Below are 17,857 nucleotides of genomic sequence, written 5' to 3'. Positions count from 1 at the left end.
GGGTCAGAGATGGAGAGAACAGAGGGGTCAGAGGTGGAGAGAACAGAGGGGTCAGAGATGGAGAGAACAGAGGGGTCAGAGGTGGAGAGAACAGAGGGGTCAGAGATGGAGAGAACAGAGGGGTCAGAGATGGAGAGAACAGAGGGGTCAGAGGTGGAGAGAACAGAGGGGTCAGAGATGGAGAGAACAGAGGGGTCAGAGATGGAGAGAACAGAGGGGTCAGAGATGGAGAGAACAGAGGGGTCAGAGGTGGAGAGAACAGAGGGGTCAGAGGTGGAGAGAACAGAGGGGTCAGATATGGAGAGAACAGAGGGGTCAGAGATGGAGAGAACAGAGGGGTCAGAGGTGGAGAGAACAGAGGGGTCAGAGGTGGAGAGAACAGAGGGGTCAGAGATGGAGAGAACAGAGGGGTCAGAGATGGAGAGAACACAAATGCACAGAGAAGAAATGAAAACAACCCCTTCATATAGAGGCCAAGAGAAAAGACTGAAAGAACAGCAGAGCAACACAAGCAATAAAGAAAAAGATCAATAAAAACAGAGGATCCCAGACTGTCTCCTGAATCAAGACCCTTCCCCACCTCTTCCCAGCCAGGATGTGCCTTGTGATTGGTTGTCAGTACCTGGGCGGTGAGCTGAATTGGCTGAGAGAGGGTGAGCTGGGGATGAGTGGGCGGGACAGGGACAGGTTGACCTGTCTGTTCCTGTGTGCTCTGTCCCTGGGGCTGTGATTGGCCCTGCTGCCCTGTCTGTCCCGCCTGCTGCTGCTGGGAATGTTGATTGGCTGCTGCGGCTGCCTGAGCTTGCTGATTGGCTTGGGCGGCTGCGTGGGCTGCGTGAGCTGCGTGAGCTGCGTTGGACTGCTGAACAGACTGCTGCACAGCTGCAGCTAGAAGCTGAGCCTGAGCCTGCTGCAGTAACAACTGCTGCTGCGCTGGCAAGAGAGCCGTCAACTGAGAAAGAGACACCGAGCGAGAGAGAGACACAGAAAGAGAGCAAGAGAGGGACAGAGAGAAAGAAAGGGAGGGAGGGAGGGAGGGAGGGAGGGAGGGAGGGAGGGAGGGAGGTGCAGAGGGTATGTGAAAGAGCAGAGAAAAGGAAGAAGGTAAAAAGCAGTGAACTCAAGCCAGACCATAAGCATGTGTCTGTGTTTTTGTGAGTGTGCATCAATGTGTTTTGTTTGCTAAGCCTCTTCCTCCTTGTCTTACCCCTGCCAGTTGGGAGCTGGTCAGCATGAGCTGTGTGTGTGGGAGGGGCGTCTGTGAGGGGGCGTGGCTGTGGTGGGGAGGAGGGCCCGGGGACATCTCACCACACTCTTCCATCTTATTCTGAGAGGAGGAGAGAGAACGAGGGATACAGTTAAATGAAGCTGACTGCTCTGCTCTGTCTGCTGTGGTAACCTGCATGCCAAACAGGAAGGTGCCTTTCTTTTCTTTAGAAACGAGGGATAGTCATCCCTTCTTCCTGGAATGGGCATGTCCAAACTGGCTAGTCTGACTGTTTTGCATACCTGTCAATCTGTATGCAAACGTGGCACACAAAACACACACACACACACACACCTTGTTGCTGCTGAGGGTTGGAGAAAGGTGAAAGGGACTGATCTGCTGAAGCTGTTAAAAAGACAAAAACCATCAGTACAGAGAAACATAAATGATCATAAAAAAAGAATACACGACTGCAGTGTTTCTCAATCCTGTCCTGGGGACCCCGACACACAACATTCCACTCAGTAACTCATCATCCAGTGGAATCAAGTGTATTTTGGGTAAAAACAGAAATGTGCCTCCCCTGGGGTCTCCAGGACCAGATTTGGGAAACACACTGCACTGCTGTGTTGATGCTTGTGTCTTGTTATTAGGCTACTTGTTGTTAGTCATCTTTACTTTTCAGACCTAATGTGTGTGTTATTCAGATCATGATTATCACCATTGAAATTGACTAACTAATTATTATGTTTCCTAGAGGTACAGTGCATTCGGAAAGTATTCAGACCCCTTGACCTTTTCCACATTTTGTTACGTTACAGCCTTATTCTAAAATCTATCAAATGTACTTGTTTCCTCATCGATCTACACAATCTGACAGAGGTCCAGAGTTCCTCTGTGGAGATGGGAGAACCTTCCAGAAGGACAACCATCTCTGCAGCACTGAGCACAAAGTACTGAGTAAAGTGTCTGATATTTCAGTCATTTATTTTTAATACATTTGCAAACATTTCTAAAAAACAGTTTTTGCTTTGTCATTATGGGGTATTGTGTGTAGAAAAAAACGAATTTTAGCAATTTTAGAATAAGGCTGTAACATAACAAAATGTGGAAAAAGTCAAGAGGTGCACAGTATATTACCAGCAAGATCAGTACTGAAATGAAGGTGAAGCACCAAGCGGATACAAACCTGATGGTTTTTATCAGGACCATTCCGCTCTGAATCTGTGTGGGGGGATAGGAAGCAATTAGAAATTAATCACACACACACGCGTGCATGCACAAACGCAGACACACATGCACACACACGAACACATGCAGGTATGTACACACACGCTAACACGCACGCACACACACGCACACACACACACGCACGCACACACACGCACACACACACACACACACATAGAAAAATACCTGTGCTCTCCATTGGAGAGTCAGCCCCTGTGTTCTCAACCTCTACTGGCTTTGACATCCTGATTTCTATGAGAATGAGAGAGAGAGACAGAGAGAGAGACATAGAGAGAGAGAGAGAGAGAGAGAGAGACAGAGCAAGAGAGAGACAGAGAGAGAGAGAGAGAGCAAGAGAAAGACAGAGAAATATAGAGAAATACAGAGGGAGAAACCGAGAGAGAGAGAGAGAGAGGGCAAGAGAGAGACAGAGAGAGAGAGACAGAGCAAGAGAGAGAAAGACAAAGAGAGAGAAAGACGAGAGAGAGAGAGAGAGAGAGAGAGAGAGAGAGAGAGAGAGAGAGAGAGAGAGAGAAAGAGAGAGAGACAGAGGGGGGAGAAAGGAGAGAGACGGAGAGAAGAGATGATTAGGTTTAATGACTGGGAGTCAGCATGTTCAGGTTCAGTTGAAGCATTATACAGATAATCACATAGCAATAGAACAAATGGAAGGTGCAAATGCTTTTGGTTGATGCTACGGCGCTGAAATATGATGTCACACTGCAGTATTGTCTTTTGTATATGCGGTGATATGTTTTGCTGTGCAGCCTCCGCTCATTCTTTCCTATATGTAGGTGTTTGTTTGGTCTAACAATAGGCCCTACAGAGGTTTGAGTGGGAACAGAACCCTACTAGACACCTCTATACTGATGTTACTCACTGTAGTGTCATCATTACACCACACCACACCCCGCTATACTACACCACAACACTTCCTCCTTCCTCTCCTCTCCTCTGTACTGTACAGACAGCCAGTCAGGGCTGGGACTGTCCCCATAGACAGAGAGTCGAGGGGTGTGGGGGGAGGGTGAGAGGGAGGGAAAGAGAGAGGAGGAACAGGGGGTGGAATGGGAGAGTGGGTTGGGGCGGCTAGAAAGATTTAAAGAGATAGAGAGGTGAGGGGTACACAATTCACTGTAAATAAAATAAAAAGTTAATTACGTTATGTTAATTATTTTAAAGAAAGTTACCGTAACAGATGTTTCATTTGGCAGTTACTGTATTAACTACCGCTTATTTTGTGAGAACCCACAATATCTACACAGACACTGGTCTTTGCTGACACACTCCCTCCCTCACACCAACTTCCCTTTTATGAAAACATGCAAATCAACCCAACGAACAACTAATTATATCTGCCACCTGCATTATTAAAAACATTCCTCTCTCTCTCCCCCTTCCTCACAGTTCTCTCTATCACTTCTCCCCCCTCTCTCTCTCTCTCTCTCTCTCTCTCTCTCCCCCTTCCTCACAGTTCTCTCTATTACTTCTCCCCCCCCTCTCTCTCTCTCTCTCTCTCTCTCTCTCTCTCTCTCTCTCCCTTCCTCACAGTTCTCTCTATCACTTCTCCCCCCTCTCTTTCTCTCTCTCTCTCTCTCCCTTCCTCACAGTTCTCTCTATCACTTCTACCCCCTCTCTTTCTCTCTCTCTCTCCCTTCCTCACAGTTCTCTCTATCACTTCTCACACCCCCTCTTTCTGTCTCTCTCTCTCTCTTCCTCCCAGTTCTCTCTATCACTTCTCCCCCCATCTCTTTCTCTCTCTCTCTCTCTTTCTCTCCCTTCCTCACAGTTCTCTCTATCACTTCTCCCCCCTATCTCTCTCTCTCTCCCTTCCTCCCAGTTCTCTCTATCACTTCTCCCCCCCCCCCCCCACTCTCTCTCTCTCTCGGTTCCAGTATAAAGGATGAGTGCTCAGAGTAACATAAATGCTTGTTTTTTTTATTCTCAAAGATGACAAAATCCAGTTTACCTTTTTGAAGTCAACAAAACTAAACTGTGAAACAACAACACAAATGAACAAATACAACCAACAGACTCAGTAAGCTACTATGTCTGTAACAGGTTATTATCTACAATACCAGTCAAAAGTTTGATGTCTTATTCTACAATGTAGAAAATAGTAAAAATAAAGAAAAACCCTTGAATGAGTAGGTGTCTAAAACGTATGACTGGTACTGTTTATGAGTAATGGCATAGCACTACAGAGACTTCCCTTGTTTGTCCTCTGGGCTATGGAGCAGGACCAGAGTATGTGAGTGGAGGGGAGCTGAGCGTGCCCAATTTAACTGGAGCCTGGAGCGAGATTCCCAAAGGCTGGAGTGTTGGCCTTCTAGCCCGCTCCAATTTAGCTTCAACAGTGCTCCAGTAGCGCTCACTTCAGGAGCTCAGGGCCTGCCCGGCCCAGCATGCATTTGTCTGCTGCTATAGTCCCTTGCTTTAGCTACTGTCATGGAGTTTGCTAAATATTTTCATAAAGAAACTGATCAAACACACTGGTGCAAAATCAAGGTGACAAAAATGAGGACCAATAGCAAGAGAGGGAGTGTGGTGATGTAATGACCACAACAAAGAAGAGAGGGAGTGTGGTGATGTAATGACCACAACTAAAGAAGAGAGGAAGTGTGGTGATGTAATGACCACAACAAAGAAGAGAGGGAGTGTGGAGATGTAATGTCCACAACAAAGAAGAGAGGGAGTGTGGTGATGTAATGACCACAACAAAGAAGAGAGGAAGTGTGGTGATGTAATGACCACAACAAAGAAGAGAGGGAGTGTGGTGATGTAATGTCCACAACAAAGAAGAGAGGGAGTGTGGTGATGTAATGACCACAACTAAAGAAGAGAGGGAGTGTGGTGATGTAATGACCACCATTAAAGAAGAGAGGGAGTGTGGTGATGTAATGACCACAACAAAGAAGAGAGGGAGTGTGGTGATGTAATGACCACAACAAAGAAGAGAGGGAGTGTGGTGATGTAATGTCCACAACAAAGAAGAGAGGAAGTGTGGTGATGTAATGACCACCATTAAAGAAGAGAGGGAGTGTAGTGATGTAATGACCACAACAAAGAAGAGAGGGAGTGTAGTGATGTAATGACCACAACAAAGAAGAGAGGGAGTGTGGTGATGTAATGACCACAACTAAAGAAGAGAGGGAGTGTGGTGATGTAATGACCACCATTAAAGAAGAGAGGGAGTGTGGTGATGTAATGATCATATCAAAGAAGAGAGGGAGTGTGGAGATGTAATGTCCACAACAAAGAAGAGAGGGAGTGTGGTGATGTAATGATCATATCAAAGAAGAGAGGGAGTGTGGTGATGTAATGACCACAACAAAGAAGAGAGGGAGTGTGGTGATGTAATGACCACAACTAAAGAAGAGAGGGAGTGTGGTGATGTAATGATCATATCAAAGAAGAGAGGGAGTGTGGAGATGTAATGTCCACAACAAAGAAGAGAGGGAGTGTGGAGATGTAATGATCATATCAAAGAAGAGAGGGAGTGTGGTGATGTAATGTCCACAACAAAGAAGAGAGGGAGTGTGGTGATGTAATGACCACAACTAAAGAAGAGAGGGAGTGTGGTGATGTAATGAGCACAACAAAGAAGAGAGGGAGTGTGGTGATGTAATGATCACAACAAAGAAGAGAGGGAGTGTAGTGATGTAATGACCACAACAAAGAAGAGAGGGAGTGTGGTGATGTAATGACCACAACAAAGAAGAGAGGGAGTGTGGTGATGTAATGACCACAACAAAGAAGAGAGGGAGTGTGGTGATGTAATGACCACAACAAAGAAGAGAGGGAGTGTGGTGATGTAATGACCACAACAAAGAAGAGAGGGAGTGTGGTGATGTAATGACCACAACAAAGAAGAGAGGGAGTGTGGTGATGTAATGAGCACAACAAAGAAGAGAGGGAGTGTGGTGATGTAATGATCACAACAAAGAAGAGAGGGAGTGTGGTGATGTAATGACCACAACAAAGAAGAGAGGGAGTGTGGTGATGTAATGACCACAACAAAGAAGAGAGGGAGTGTGGTGATGTAATGACCACAACAAAGAAGAGAGGGAGTGTGGTGATGTAATGACCACAACAAAGAAGAGAGGGAGTGTGGTGATGTAATGATCACAACAAAGAAGAGAGGGAGTGTGGTGATGTAATGACCACAACAAAGAAGAGAGGGAGTGTGGTGATGTAATGACCACAACAAAGAAGAGAGGGAGTGTGGTGATGTAATGACCACAACAAAGAAGAGAGGGAGTGTGGTGATGTAATGATCACAACAAAGAAGAGAGGGAGTGTGGTGATGTAATGACCACAACAAAGAAGAGAGGGAGTGTGGTGATGTAATGACCACAACAAAGAAGAGAGGGAGTGTAGTGATGTAATGACCACAACAAAGAAGAGAGGAAGTGTGGTGATGTAATGATCATATCAAAGAAGAGAGGGAGTGTGGTGATGTAATGTCCACAACAAAGAAGAGAGGGAGTGTGGTGATGTAATGACCACAACTAAAGAAGAGAGGGAGTGTGGTGATGTAATGACCACAACAAAGTAGAGAGGGAGTGTGGTGATGTAATGACCACAACAAAGAAGAGAGGGAGTGTGGTGATGTAATGACCACAACAAAGAAGAGAGGGAGTGTGGTGATGTAATGACCACAACAAAGAAGAGAGGGAGTGTGGTGATGTAATGACCACCATTAAAGAAGAGAGGGAGTGTGGTGATGTAATGACCACAACAAAGAAGAGAGGGAGTGTGGTGATGTAATGACCACAACAAAGAAGAGAGGGAGTGTGGTGATGTAATGATCACAACAAAGAAGAGAGGGAGTGTAGTGATGTAATGACCACAACAAAGAAGAGAGGGAGTGTGGTGATGTAATGACCACAACAAAGAAGAGAGGGAGTGTGGTGATGTAATGACCACAACAAAGAAGAGAGGGAGTGTGGTGATGTAATGACCACAACAAAGAAGAGAGGGAGTGTGGTGATGTAATGACCACCATTAAAGAAGAGAGGGAGTGTGGTGATGTAATGACCACAACAAAGAAGAGAGGGAGTGTGGTGATGTAATGATCACAACTAAAGAAGAGAGGGAGTGTGGCGATGTAATGATCACAACAAAGAAGAGAGGGAGTGTGGTGATGTAATGACCACAACAAAGAAGAGAGGGAGTGTAGTGATGTAATGACCACAACAAAGAAGAGAGGGAGTGTAGTGATGTAATGACCACAACAAAGAAGAGAGGGAGTGTGGTGATGTAATGACCACCATTAAAGAAGAGAGGGAGTGTGGTGATGTAATGATCACAACAAAGAAGAGAGGGAGTGTGGTGATGTAATGACCACAACAAAGAAGAGAGGGAGTGTGGTGATGTAATGACCACAACAAAGAAGAGAGGGAGTGTGGTGATGTAATGACCACAACAAAGAAGAGAGGGAGTGTGGTGATGTAATGACCACAACAAAGAAGAGAGGGAGTGTGGTGATGTAATGACCACAACAAAGAAGAGAGGGAGTGTGGTGATGTAATGACCACAACAAAGAAGAGAGGGAGTGTGGTGATGTAATGACCACCATTAAAGAAGAGAGGGAGTGTGGTGATGTAATGACCACAACTAAAGAAGAGAGGGAGTGTGGTGATGTAATGACCACAACAAAGAAGAGAGGGAGTGTGGTGATGTAATGATCACAACAAAGAAGAGAGGGAGTGTGGTGATGTAATGACCACAACAAAGAAGAGAGGGAGTGTGGTGATGTAATGACCACAACAAAGAAGAGAGGGAGTGTAGTGATGTAATGACCACAACAAAGAAGAGAGGAAGTGTGGTGATGTAATGTCCACAACAAAGAAGAGAGGAAGTGTGGTGATGTAATGACCACAACAAAGAAGAGAGGGAGTGTGGTGATGTAATGACCACAACAAAGAAGAGAGGGAGTGTGGTGATGTAATGACCACAACAAAGAAGAGAGGGAGTGTGGTGATGTAATGACCACAACAAAGAAGAGAGGGAGTGTGGTGATGTAATGACCACAACAAAGAAGAGAGGGAGTGTGGTGATGTAATGACCACAACAAAGAAGAGAGGGAGTGTGGTGATGTAATGACCACAACAAAGAAGAGAGGGAGTGTGGTGATGTAATGACCACAACAAAGAAGAGAGGGAGTGTGGTGATGTAATGACCACAACAAAGAAGAGAGGGAGTGTGGTGATGTAATGACCACCATTAAAGAAGAGAGGGAGTGTGGTGATGTAATGACCACAACTAAAGAAGAGAGGGAGTGTGGTGATGTAATGACCACAACAAAGAAGAGAGGGAGTGTAGTGATGTAATGACCACAACTAAAGAAGAGAGGGAGTGTAGTGATGTAATGACCACCATTAAAGAAGAGAGGGAGTGTGGTGATGTAATGACCACCATTAAAGAAGAGAGGGAGTGTGGTGATGTAATGACCACCATTAAAGAAGAGAGGGAGTGTGGTGATGTAATGACCACAACAAAGAAGAGAGGGAGTGTGGTGATGTAATGACCACAACAAAGAAGAGAGGGAGTGTGGTGATGTAATGACCACAACAAAGAAGAGAGGGAGTGTGGTGATGTAATGACCACAACAAAGAAGAGAGGGAGTGTAGTGATGTAATGACCACAACAAAGAAGAGAGGGAGTGTGGTGATGTAATGATCACAACAAAGAAGAGAGGGAGTGTGGTGATGTAATGATCACAACAAAGAAGAGAGGGAGTGTGGTGATGTAATGACCACAACAAAGAAGAGAGGGAGTGTGGTGATGTAATGATCATATCAAAGAAGAGAGGGAGTGTGGTGATGTAATGATCACAACAAAGAAGAGAGGGAGTGTGGTGATGTAATGACCACAACAAAGAAGAGAGGGAGTGTAGTGATGTAATGACCACAACAAAGAAGAGAGGGAGTGTAGCGATGTAATGACCACAACAAAGAAGAGAGGGAGTGTGGTGATGTAATGACCACAACAAAGAAGAGAGGGAGTGTGGTGATGTAATGACCACAACAAAGAAGAGAGGGAGTGTGGTGATGTAATGACCACAACAAAGAAGAGAGGGAGTGTGGTGATGTAATGTCCACAACAAAGAAGAGAGGGAGTGTGGTGATGTAATGACCACAACAAAGAAGAGAGGGAGTGTGGTGATGTAATGACCACAACAAAGAAGAGAGGGAGTGTGGTGATGTAATGATCACAACAAAGAAGAGAGGGAGTGTGGTGATGTAATGACCACAACTAAAGAAGAGAGGGAGTGTGGTGATGTAATGACCACAACAAAGAAGAGAGGGAGTGTGGTGATGTAATGACCACAACAAAGAAGAGAGGGAGTGTGGTGATGTAATGATCACAACAAAGAAGAGAGGAAGTGTGGTGATGTAATGACCACAACAAAGAAGAGAGGGAGTGTGGAGATGTAATGTCCACAACAAAGAAGAGAGGGAGTGTGGTGATGTAATGACCACAACTAAAGAATCATTGTGGAATCTGAAAAGACACATATCCTGAAAGCATGATGGTGTACTTACTACGTGTGCATGTTAAAAGAAAGGTGGGTACATAACTAAGTGTGCATGTTGAAAGAAAGGTGGGTACATAACTAAGTGTGCTATTGTAGCAAAGTAATTTTTTTTAAGTTTCCATAATTTTTGTTCTACTATCTATACAATCGGACATAATTGATTTTGGCCCAATAGGCCCGGCATATTCCAACTTTTAAGGAGATTTCTGTTTTGATTGGGTTATTTTGCCTAAATGCCTGTTGGATTACCTATGGAAAAAAACCTCTGCATCTCTGCCCAGCCTGGGGCAGCCAACAGGGTGTTTAGCATCCCCAGTGGTTCTGCAAGTATGGAGAGGATATTTACTGCTACTGACCTGCTCTCCAGGCACCATCACATGAGACAGAAGCCACAGACTGGCCAAACTGGTGTTTCTAAAAATGAATTCAAAGGCACTGTAGACTGAGCCTGATAGAAAGATGGCGCTGACAGAGAGGGCTGCCTCGCTTCTAGTCCTTCACAAGCATTTCGCTACACTCGCAATAACCTCTGCTAACCGTGTGTATGTGACCAATAACATTTGATTTGATTTAATAAGGCATTTTTGTTTAATTTGTAAGTTAGTCACAGCCTATATGCTCAATTTATAGACTATAATGACTTAATACAATGAAATGTTGTTTAAATGTTGAGCGCTTAATAATGTCAGTGACTCCCTACCAGCCTAGTGTGTCACGCTCACAAATGCTTCACAACGGTATTTCTTTGTAGGCTATAGCCTTGAAATAATTAAATAATATAGCTTAAATAATTCATTTCCGTTCCTTCTTAGGCTCAGTCTGGCTCCTGGCCTATCTAGAGTGTTTATATGCTGTTTAATATGACATGTAGCCTATTAAAAACTATGAGGGCTCCTCACATTCACCTTTTCATGTTTATTAATATACTTTTTATTCAAATCGTTTGGTTTGGTAGGTCCAAGTAGTGACCGCTCCAACAGCTATGAGCAGAATTTCCGACCACTCCGTTCACATACTCTGAGCAGGACCACTTACCAACCAATAGGGGGCAGTAGTGAGACACTGAACACATTTACCAACAATTACTATGGATGAGGTAATTTTTTAAATGTTATTTATTTTATTTAACTAGGCAAGTCAGTTAAGAACAAATTATTATTTACGATGACGGCCTACCCCAGCCAAACTCTAACAAAGCTGGACCAATTGTGCACCTTCCTATGTGACTCCCAATCATGGCGGGTTGTTTTACAGCCTGGAATCGAACCAGGGTCGGTAATAATGCCTCTAGCAATGAGATGCATTGCCTTAAGACCGCTGCGCCACTCAGGAGCGCAGCGGTTTAGGGTACTATTCTTGATATGTAGTGGATTGAATAGCAACAGGGCTATTCAATACCAGGCCTCAATATCTGTAGAGCTGCTGGGTTTCCTTTCTCCCAAGTAGTTCAATGGTTGATTCATGGTGTTGATTGGCCAGAGAGTCCACTTGCCTGGAGACCCAGGTCTGAATCAGTTAAACCAAACCAATGAAAACCAATAGTGGTGAGGCCATTGAGGCCCAGATGTCTGAACAAGCTATATCCAGGCTGGATAACACAGAACACAGGAAGGCAGGGGCAGTACATAATGGTGACAATCAGGAGTTTTTTTCTACAAACACAGGGTCTGCTACGGGAAGCAGTGGTGAGACAGAAAAGCCCATTGGCTGTTCCTCACCAATGACATGCACTTCAGATCTAACCACAGGAAGGATCCCTCTAAAATAGACAGATTTTCTCCATATCTTAATTTAGTCCAAAAAACTCAGATATGAGGAAGCAATTCAGTGTTAGTGGTATGTAGTGAGGGTATTAGTGTATATACAGTGTTAGTGGTATGTAGTGAGGGTAGTAGTGTATATACAGTGTTAGTGGTATGTAGTGAGGGTAGTAGTGTATATACAGTGTTAGTGGTATGTAGTGAGGGTAGTAGTGTATATACAGTGTTAGTGGTATGTAGTGAGGGTAGTAGTGTATATACAGTGTTATTGGTATGTAGTGAGGGTAGTAGTGTATATACAGTGTTATTGGTATGTAGTGAGGGTAGTAGTGTATATACAGTGTTAGTGGTATGTAGTGAGGGTAGTAGTGTATATACAGTGTTAGTGGTATGTAGTGAGGGTAGTAGTGTATATACAGTGTTAGTGGTATGTCGTGAGGGTAGTAGTGTATATACAGTGTTAGTGGTATGTAGTGAGGGTAGTAGTGTATATACCGTGTTAGTGGTATGTAGTGAGGGTAGTAGTGTATATACAGTGTTAGTGGTATGTAGTGAGGGTAGTAGTGTATATAAAGTGTTAGTGGTATGTAGTGAGGGTAGTAGTGTATATACAGTGTTAGTGGTATGTAGTGAGGGTAGTAGTGTATATACAGTGTTAGTGGTATGTAGTGAGGGTAGTAGTGTATATACAGTGTTAGTGGTATGTAGTGAGGGTAGTAGTGTATATACAGTGTTAGTGGTATGTAGTGAGGGTAGTAGTGTATATACAGTGTTAGTGGTATGTAGTGAGGGTAGTAGTGTATATACAGTGTTAGTGGTATGTAGTGAGGGTAGTAGTGTATATACAGTGTTAGTGGTATGTAGTGAGGGTAGTAGTGTATATACAGTGTTATTGGTATGTAGTGAGGGTAGTAGTTAATATACAGTAGGCTGGTGTAATGCTAGTGTATCATGGTGTGATGTATGTCTCTCTCACTTCCCCCCTCTACTTCCCCTAGCTCACACCATCTTGAACACAGAGTGCTAAACCCAACACTTACTGTCAATGAGACTATTAATATTACTCTGATACTTTGTCAATGTCGCACAACACACTGACTGACATCTTAGTCATTTAGCAGATGCTCTTATCCAGAGCAATTTACAGTAGTGTACAGGAGCAATTTTTCACCTAGTCGGCTCACGGATTTGAACCAGTGACCTTTGGGTTACTGGCCCAACGCTCTTAACAGCTAGGCTACCTGCCGCCCTACTTTCACGCACGCACGCACGCACGCACGCGCACACACACACACACACACACACACACACACACACACACACACACACACACACACACACACAGAGAAATACTGTCAATCTAATCTATCAATAGGTGCTGTAATAATACTAACATGGGCACCTATCACGTGACAGTGACAAAACTGCATTGGTGAAGTGTCCTGGTGGTGGTTTAGATACATCTTTACTCTGATACACAAGGAATGGCTCAGTAGGCCCATAATATAGTACTATCGCAGCACTGGCAACATTCTCTGTGATTACATCAAACTGCCATGTTAACTGCCCCACTGTAAGACACATAACTACTGATACGTGTCAGCCGTTATAGTCTCTCCTCTCGCTGCCGTTGGAACAAGACAAGCTATTCTCAGAAGCCTTTTACCACTACCTAATGAATAGGTGTATGTATGTACCCTAGAAACGGATGTCTAGATAGGACAGTCTCACAAACTGTACTGTAAACTGCTGTATACGGTTGCATAGTGCACAGCATGATATGCCTTTTCATTACATGTTCTATGCATTCTGTTTCTATGTTGTGTTCTCCCAGGGGTATTTTGGGTGAAACTGATCTCAAATGAACCTTCACTTCCTGCTTAAGGAGATCCCTCTGGCGCCAAGGTGGGTCTGGGAAATGAAGTCTACTGATGAAACGTTTAAACTTTCCATTCATATTTCACTACTGCTATGAAATCATTCAATGAAAAAAACTGTAGTCATTGGACTACAACTGTCTAAATCTGTGGCAGGTCAGTAGTGTTGTGTGATAATCCTGTCAGTTAACAAACTGCACACTGAAACCCTAACATTATGACTGGTGTATTCACAATGAATACTGACAATCGACTGTGTTGTCTGTGTGCAATTCAAGGCATAGATGAGACACTGTAGTTCACCCCTCAAGTCAACTATTCACCTGAGTAACCTCATTCTCTATCCAGCGGGGATACTGTACTACACGGACACCATAATATGATGTGTCATCCTGTCACCGTGGTCTGGTCACAGGAATGTACAGGGGGGTTGATTTTAAAAAGCCCTATTCATCACTGTCCACGTCGATGTGAGAAGTGACAAGGTGCTTCATCGCATGAATCATTTCCATCAAATGGATACGCACGCACATACCGTAAATGGTTCACTGTGATGTTATCTATACCTGATTATTCATGACATGCAGTAATACTATTGACATTTGTTGATAGGTTTTTATGTTATTGATGAATCATTTCCTGTGAATGTATATTTGAGAAACTATTTCTCTATCATCTCTTAATTTGAAATTAAAACGTGACATTCTATATGTAGGCTAAAGACCACTTCTAATGCTGTTATGTAGGACACATAACTAAAGTGTACCTTTAGGTTCTCTGTTTAAACAGTTGTAATGACAAGGGATGGATAGGAGAAAACACACACACACACTGCGTCCCTGTCCACCCTGGAGAGACGCGTCTGACCTTTCTCTCTGCCTGCGACAGACATCTACACCTCCATCCTCTCCTCCCTCCATCCATTCATCCATCTCCCTCTCTTTGATGTGCTCTAATTAGCCATGCTCATTAGACCCAGTGGTGCTAATCAATTGGCTCAGCCCAGATACACACACACACACACACACACACACACACACACACACACACACACACACACACACACACACACACACACACACACACACACGGCGAGCTTAATTGGGCCGTGCTAATGAAGGCAGGGAGAGGCACAGACACTCACCTGGTACCCACATATTGCAGAAGTCCATGGTTGCTAGAGCTGCTGTCTTGGTCACATCTGTCTGAGTGTCTGAGTGTCTGAGTCCCCTTCTTTCTCTCTCTCTCTCTCTCTCTCTCTCTCTCTCTCTCTCTCTCTCTGTGCGTCTCTGTCTCTGTCTCTCTCATTGGAACATTAACGGAGGAGAGATAAAAATCATTCCCCTCCCTCTTGTTGTCCACGCCCCCACACATGCCCCACCCCCTCCCCACATCCTGAGAGAGAGAGAAAGAGAAGAGGAAGTAAACAAAAGAAGAGTAGGAAGTGGGGTCAGAAAGAGAAAGGGGGACACGCGAGGTTAAAGAGTGGGAGAGGGTGAGATCTAAGAAATAGAGGAGGAGAAAGAAGAGGGGGAAGACTATCAGTGGAAAGTGACAGGGTGTCTGGAAACTGTCACTCACAGCTCAGAGAAAACAACCCTTTGGCTGACACTACTGCAGTCACGCTGCAGAAAAATGATATTCTACCTAGATTCTTTAGTATTGTATTGAGATAATTAAGTGAAAATTACTTGTTTTGATTTGATCTCGCTCACCCAGAAAATGCATTTACTTGTTTCAAGCTGATTTTGGTTACCAAGGAAATGCATTAAGATCATTTGTTTTCTTTTAAGCCTTTTGTAGGTTGAAGAAGGAAAAATGGTCTGCCACACTAAGATAATTTACCTTGGTAAGATGTCTAGTCAACACACTGTATGAGATATCTAGCTGTTTTCCAGTGCACTACTTTTATTAACCTTTATTTAACTAGGCAAGTCAGTTAGGAACAAGTTCTTATTTACAATGACGGCCTGCTCCGGCCAAACCCTAACCCTGACGACGCTGTGCACTGCCCTATGGGACTCCCAATCACAGCTGGTTGTGATACAGCCTGGAATCAAACCAGGGTCTGTAGGGACTCTAACACTGAGATGCAGTGCCTTAGACTGCTGCGCCACTCGGGAGCCCAAACTACCTGGCCAGTTAGAGACTTAAACCATCATATGACATACAATAAGACATGGCTCATACATGCTTATAACTAGTGATATAGCATTATACCTGCTGTCGACTTTAAATCAAGTGTTACCAAACATTTAATCCACATGCTCAACAGTTTTCATTATATTGGCACTTTTGTTGGTTCTACCTACTCGGGCAGTGTTTCTGTTATAGATCTCGCTGTCACATGAGGCGGGAGATGTGAGCCATCACAACATCCCCATAAACCACTACCCCTCTCACCCCCACTCCTCCAACAGAGGAAAATTTGAGTAAGTGCAGCACTACCGCTGACCAACTAGCTTGAGTTCACTACTACAGTGGAAATATGGGTTTCTCTGAAGCGCATGAGTCAGCCTCATGGTGGCAGTATTGGCAATAAATTCCACTTACAGATGCAGGTAGCATCCATCCAAGGCCAAGGAGAGGGAACTGTGACCCCCCCCCCCCTCCCCCTCTTCCTCTCCCTTTCTTTCATCCCCCCCTCTCTCATCCCACCCTCTCTATCTACCTTTCTTTCATCCCCCCTCTCTATCTCCCTTTCTTTCATCCCCCCCTCTCTCTCTCTATCTCCCTTTCTTTCATTCCCCCCTCTCTCTCTATCTCCCTTTCTTTCATTCCCCCCCTCTCTCTCTCCCTTTCTTTCATCCCCCCTCTCTCTATCTCCCTCTCTCTCATCCCCCCCTCTCTATCTCTCTTTCTTTCATTCCCCCACTCTCTCTCTCCCTTTCTTTCATCCCCTACCTCTCTATCTCCCTCTCTCTAATCCTCCCCTCTCTATCTCCCTCTCTCTCATCCCCCCCTCTCTATCTCCCACTCTCTCTATCTCCCTTTCTTTCATTCCCCCTCTCTCTCTATCTCCCTTTCTTTCATTCTTTCTCTCTTTCATTCTTCACTAATTCAAAAACTATCGATGGAGAGCTCTCAAGTTTGCATGTGTGTGTGTGTGTGTGTGTGTATGTGTGTTAGAAGGTGGTGACCCCAACAGTCATGGATGTCCAGAGACAGTGACAGACTGAGTGTGTGTGGGGGGGGGTCAGAGGTCGTCTGGGCAGCCTGGATTTGGCCGTGGCCCTACTACCACCATCCACCCTCTCCCCTGTGTGTGTGTGTGTGTGTGTGTGTGTGTGTGTGTGTGTGTGTGTCATGTCCAGGGAAAAGGGGGTCCTTCCTGCCTTTGAGGAGGTCTAAGCCTTGGTTACCATGACAGCCAGACCCAACGACACGCCGTTCTGGCTAATCTGAGGATGCTGGGGTAAGACACCCTTATTTGGGCAACATAATATCACAGGCATGATATGTATAATAACATAATGATTAGGAACCAATACAATGACAACATCAAATAAAGAAATAATCCTTTCATGGAATTTCAGAAACATACTGCTGTATTTGATTAATAATAACTCAGTTATTCATGAAATTGTATATTAACTATATATATTTTAATACGGAATAAAAACACACGCGCAGAAATGAAAACAAAATCAGACACACACACACAATCTGATAGTGGGACCCCAGGGAGGGGGATGGGGAGGATGGGGCCTTCTGAGTAACATCAATCACTCCGCTGTCACTGAGAGAGAGAGGGAGGGGAGGGGAGAAGGGGGGAGGGGAGGATGGAAGGAGGAAGGGAGGGAGGGGGAGAGAGGTAAAGAGATAGAGAGAGGGAAGGAGGGGGAGAGAGATAAAGAGATAGAGAGAGGGAAGGAGGGAAGGAGGGGGAGAGAGATAAAGAGAAAGAGAGAGGGAAGGAGGGGGAGAGAGATAAAGAGATAAAGAGAGAGGGACGGAGGGTAGGAGGGGGAGAGAGATAAAGATATAGACAGAGGGGAGGAGAGGTGTCCAGAAGGGGTCAGTACAGGGACCATTCGACATCTCTCTGGAGCTCCCATCTATTGTACATTCACCACAGGGGAGCCCAGAGCAGATACACACATCCTCATCTTTACACTGGTGTTGGACCTACAATGTGTGTTTGTCTCACCACTGTGTGTGTGTGTGTGTGTGTGTGTGTGTGGAGCTCCAGGATTATAAACTGTACTGGTAGGAGGGTGAGAGGTTTAGGTGGTGTATG

General features: G+C 44.7%; 1 protein-coding gene across 5 annotated transcripts in view; it reads right to left on the bottom strand.

Annotated features, from left to right (window-relative positions):
* Positions 1 to 17,857, bottom strand: part of LOC139379732 (POU domain, class 2, transcription factor 2-like) — a 131,434-nt gene that overhangs the window by 14,361 nt on the left and 99,216 nt on the right. For 2 of the 5 annotated variants that reach the window (XM_071122492.1, XM_071122495.1), the window contains exons 1-5: positions 14,762 to 14,848; positions 2,624 to 2,689; positions 2,397 to 2,431; positions 1,562 to 1,612; positions 1,208 to 1,327 (exon numbers count right to left, since the gene is read on the bottom strand). In XM_071122492.1, the coding sequence (XP_070978593.1) occupies positions 1,208 to 1,327; positions 1,562 to 1,612; positions 2,397 to 2,431; positions 2,624 to 2,689; positions 14,762 to 14,789 (300 nt within the window). In that variant the 5' untranslated portion in view covers positions 14,790 to 14,848. Of the gene's footprint in view, positions 1 to 622; positions 953 to 1,207; positions 1,328 to 1,561; positions 1,613 to 2,381; positions 2,432 to 2,623; positions 2,690 to 14,761; positions 14,909 to 17,857 lie in introns of those variants that run through there. The other 3 variants (XM_071122493.1, XM_071122497.1, XM_071122494.1) reach the window with 3 other exon arrangements.

Source organism: Oncorhynchus clarkii, chromosome 2 (assembly GCF_045791955.1).
Source record: "Oncorhynchus clarkii lewisi isolate Uvic-CL-2024 chromosome 2, UVic_Ocla_1.0, whole genome shotgun sequence".
In the NCBI taxonomy this organism is placed as follows: Eukaryota; Metazoa; Chordata; class Actinopteri; order Salmoniformes; family Salmonidae; genus Oncorhynchus; species Oncorhynchus clarkii.
Note: the sequence above shows the minus strand (reverse complement) of the source record. Positions and strands in the feature narration are given on the sequence as shown.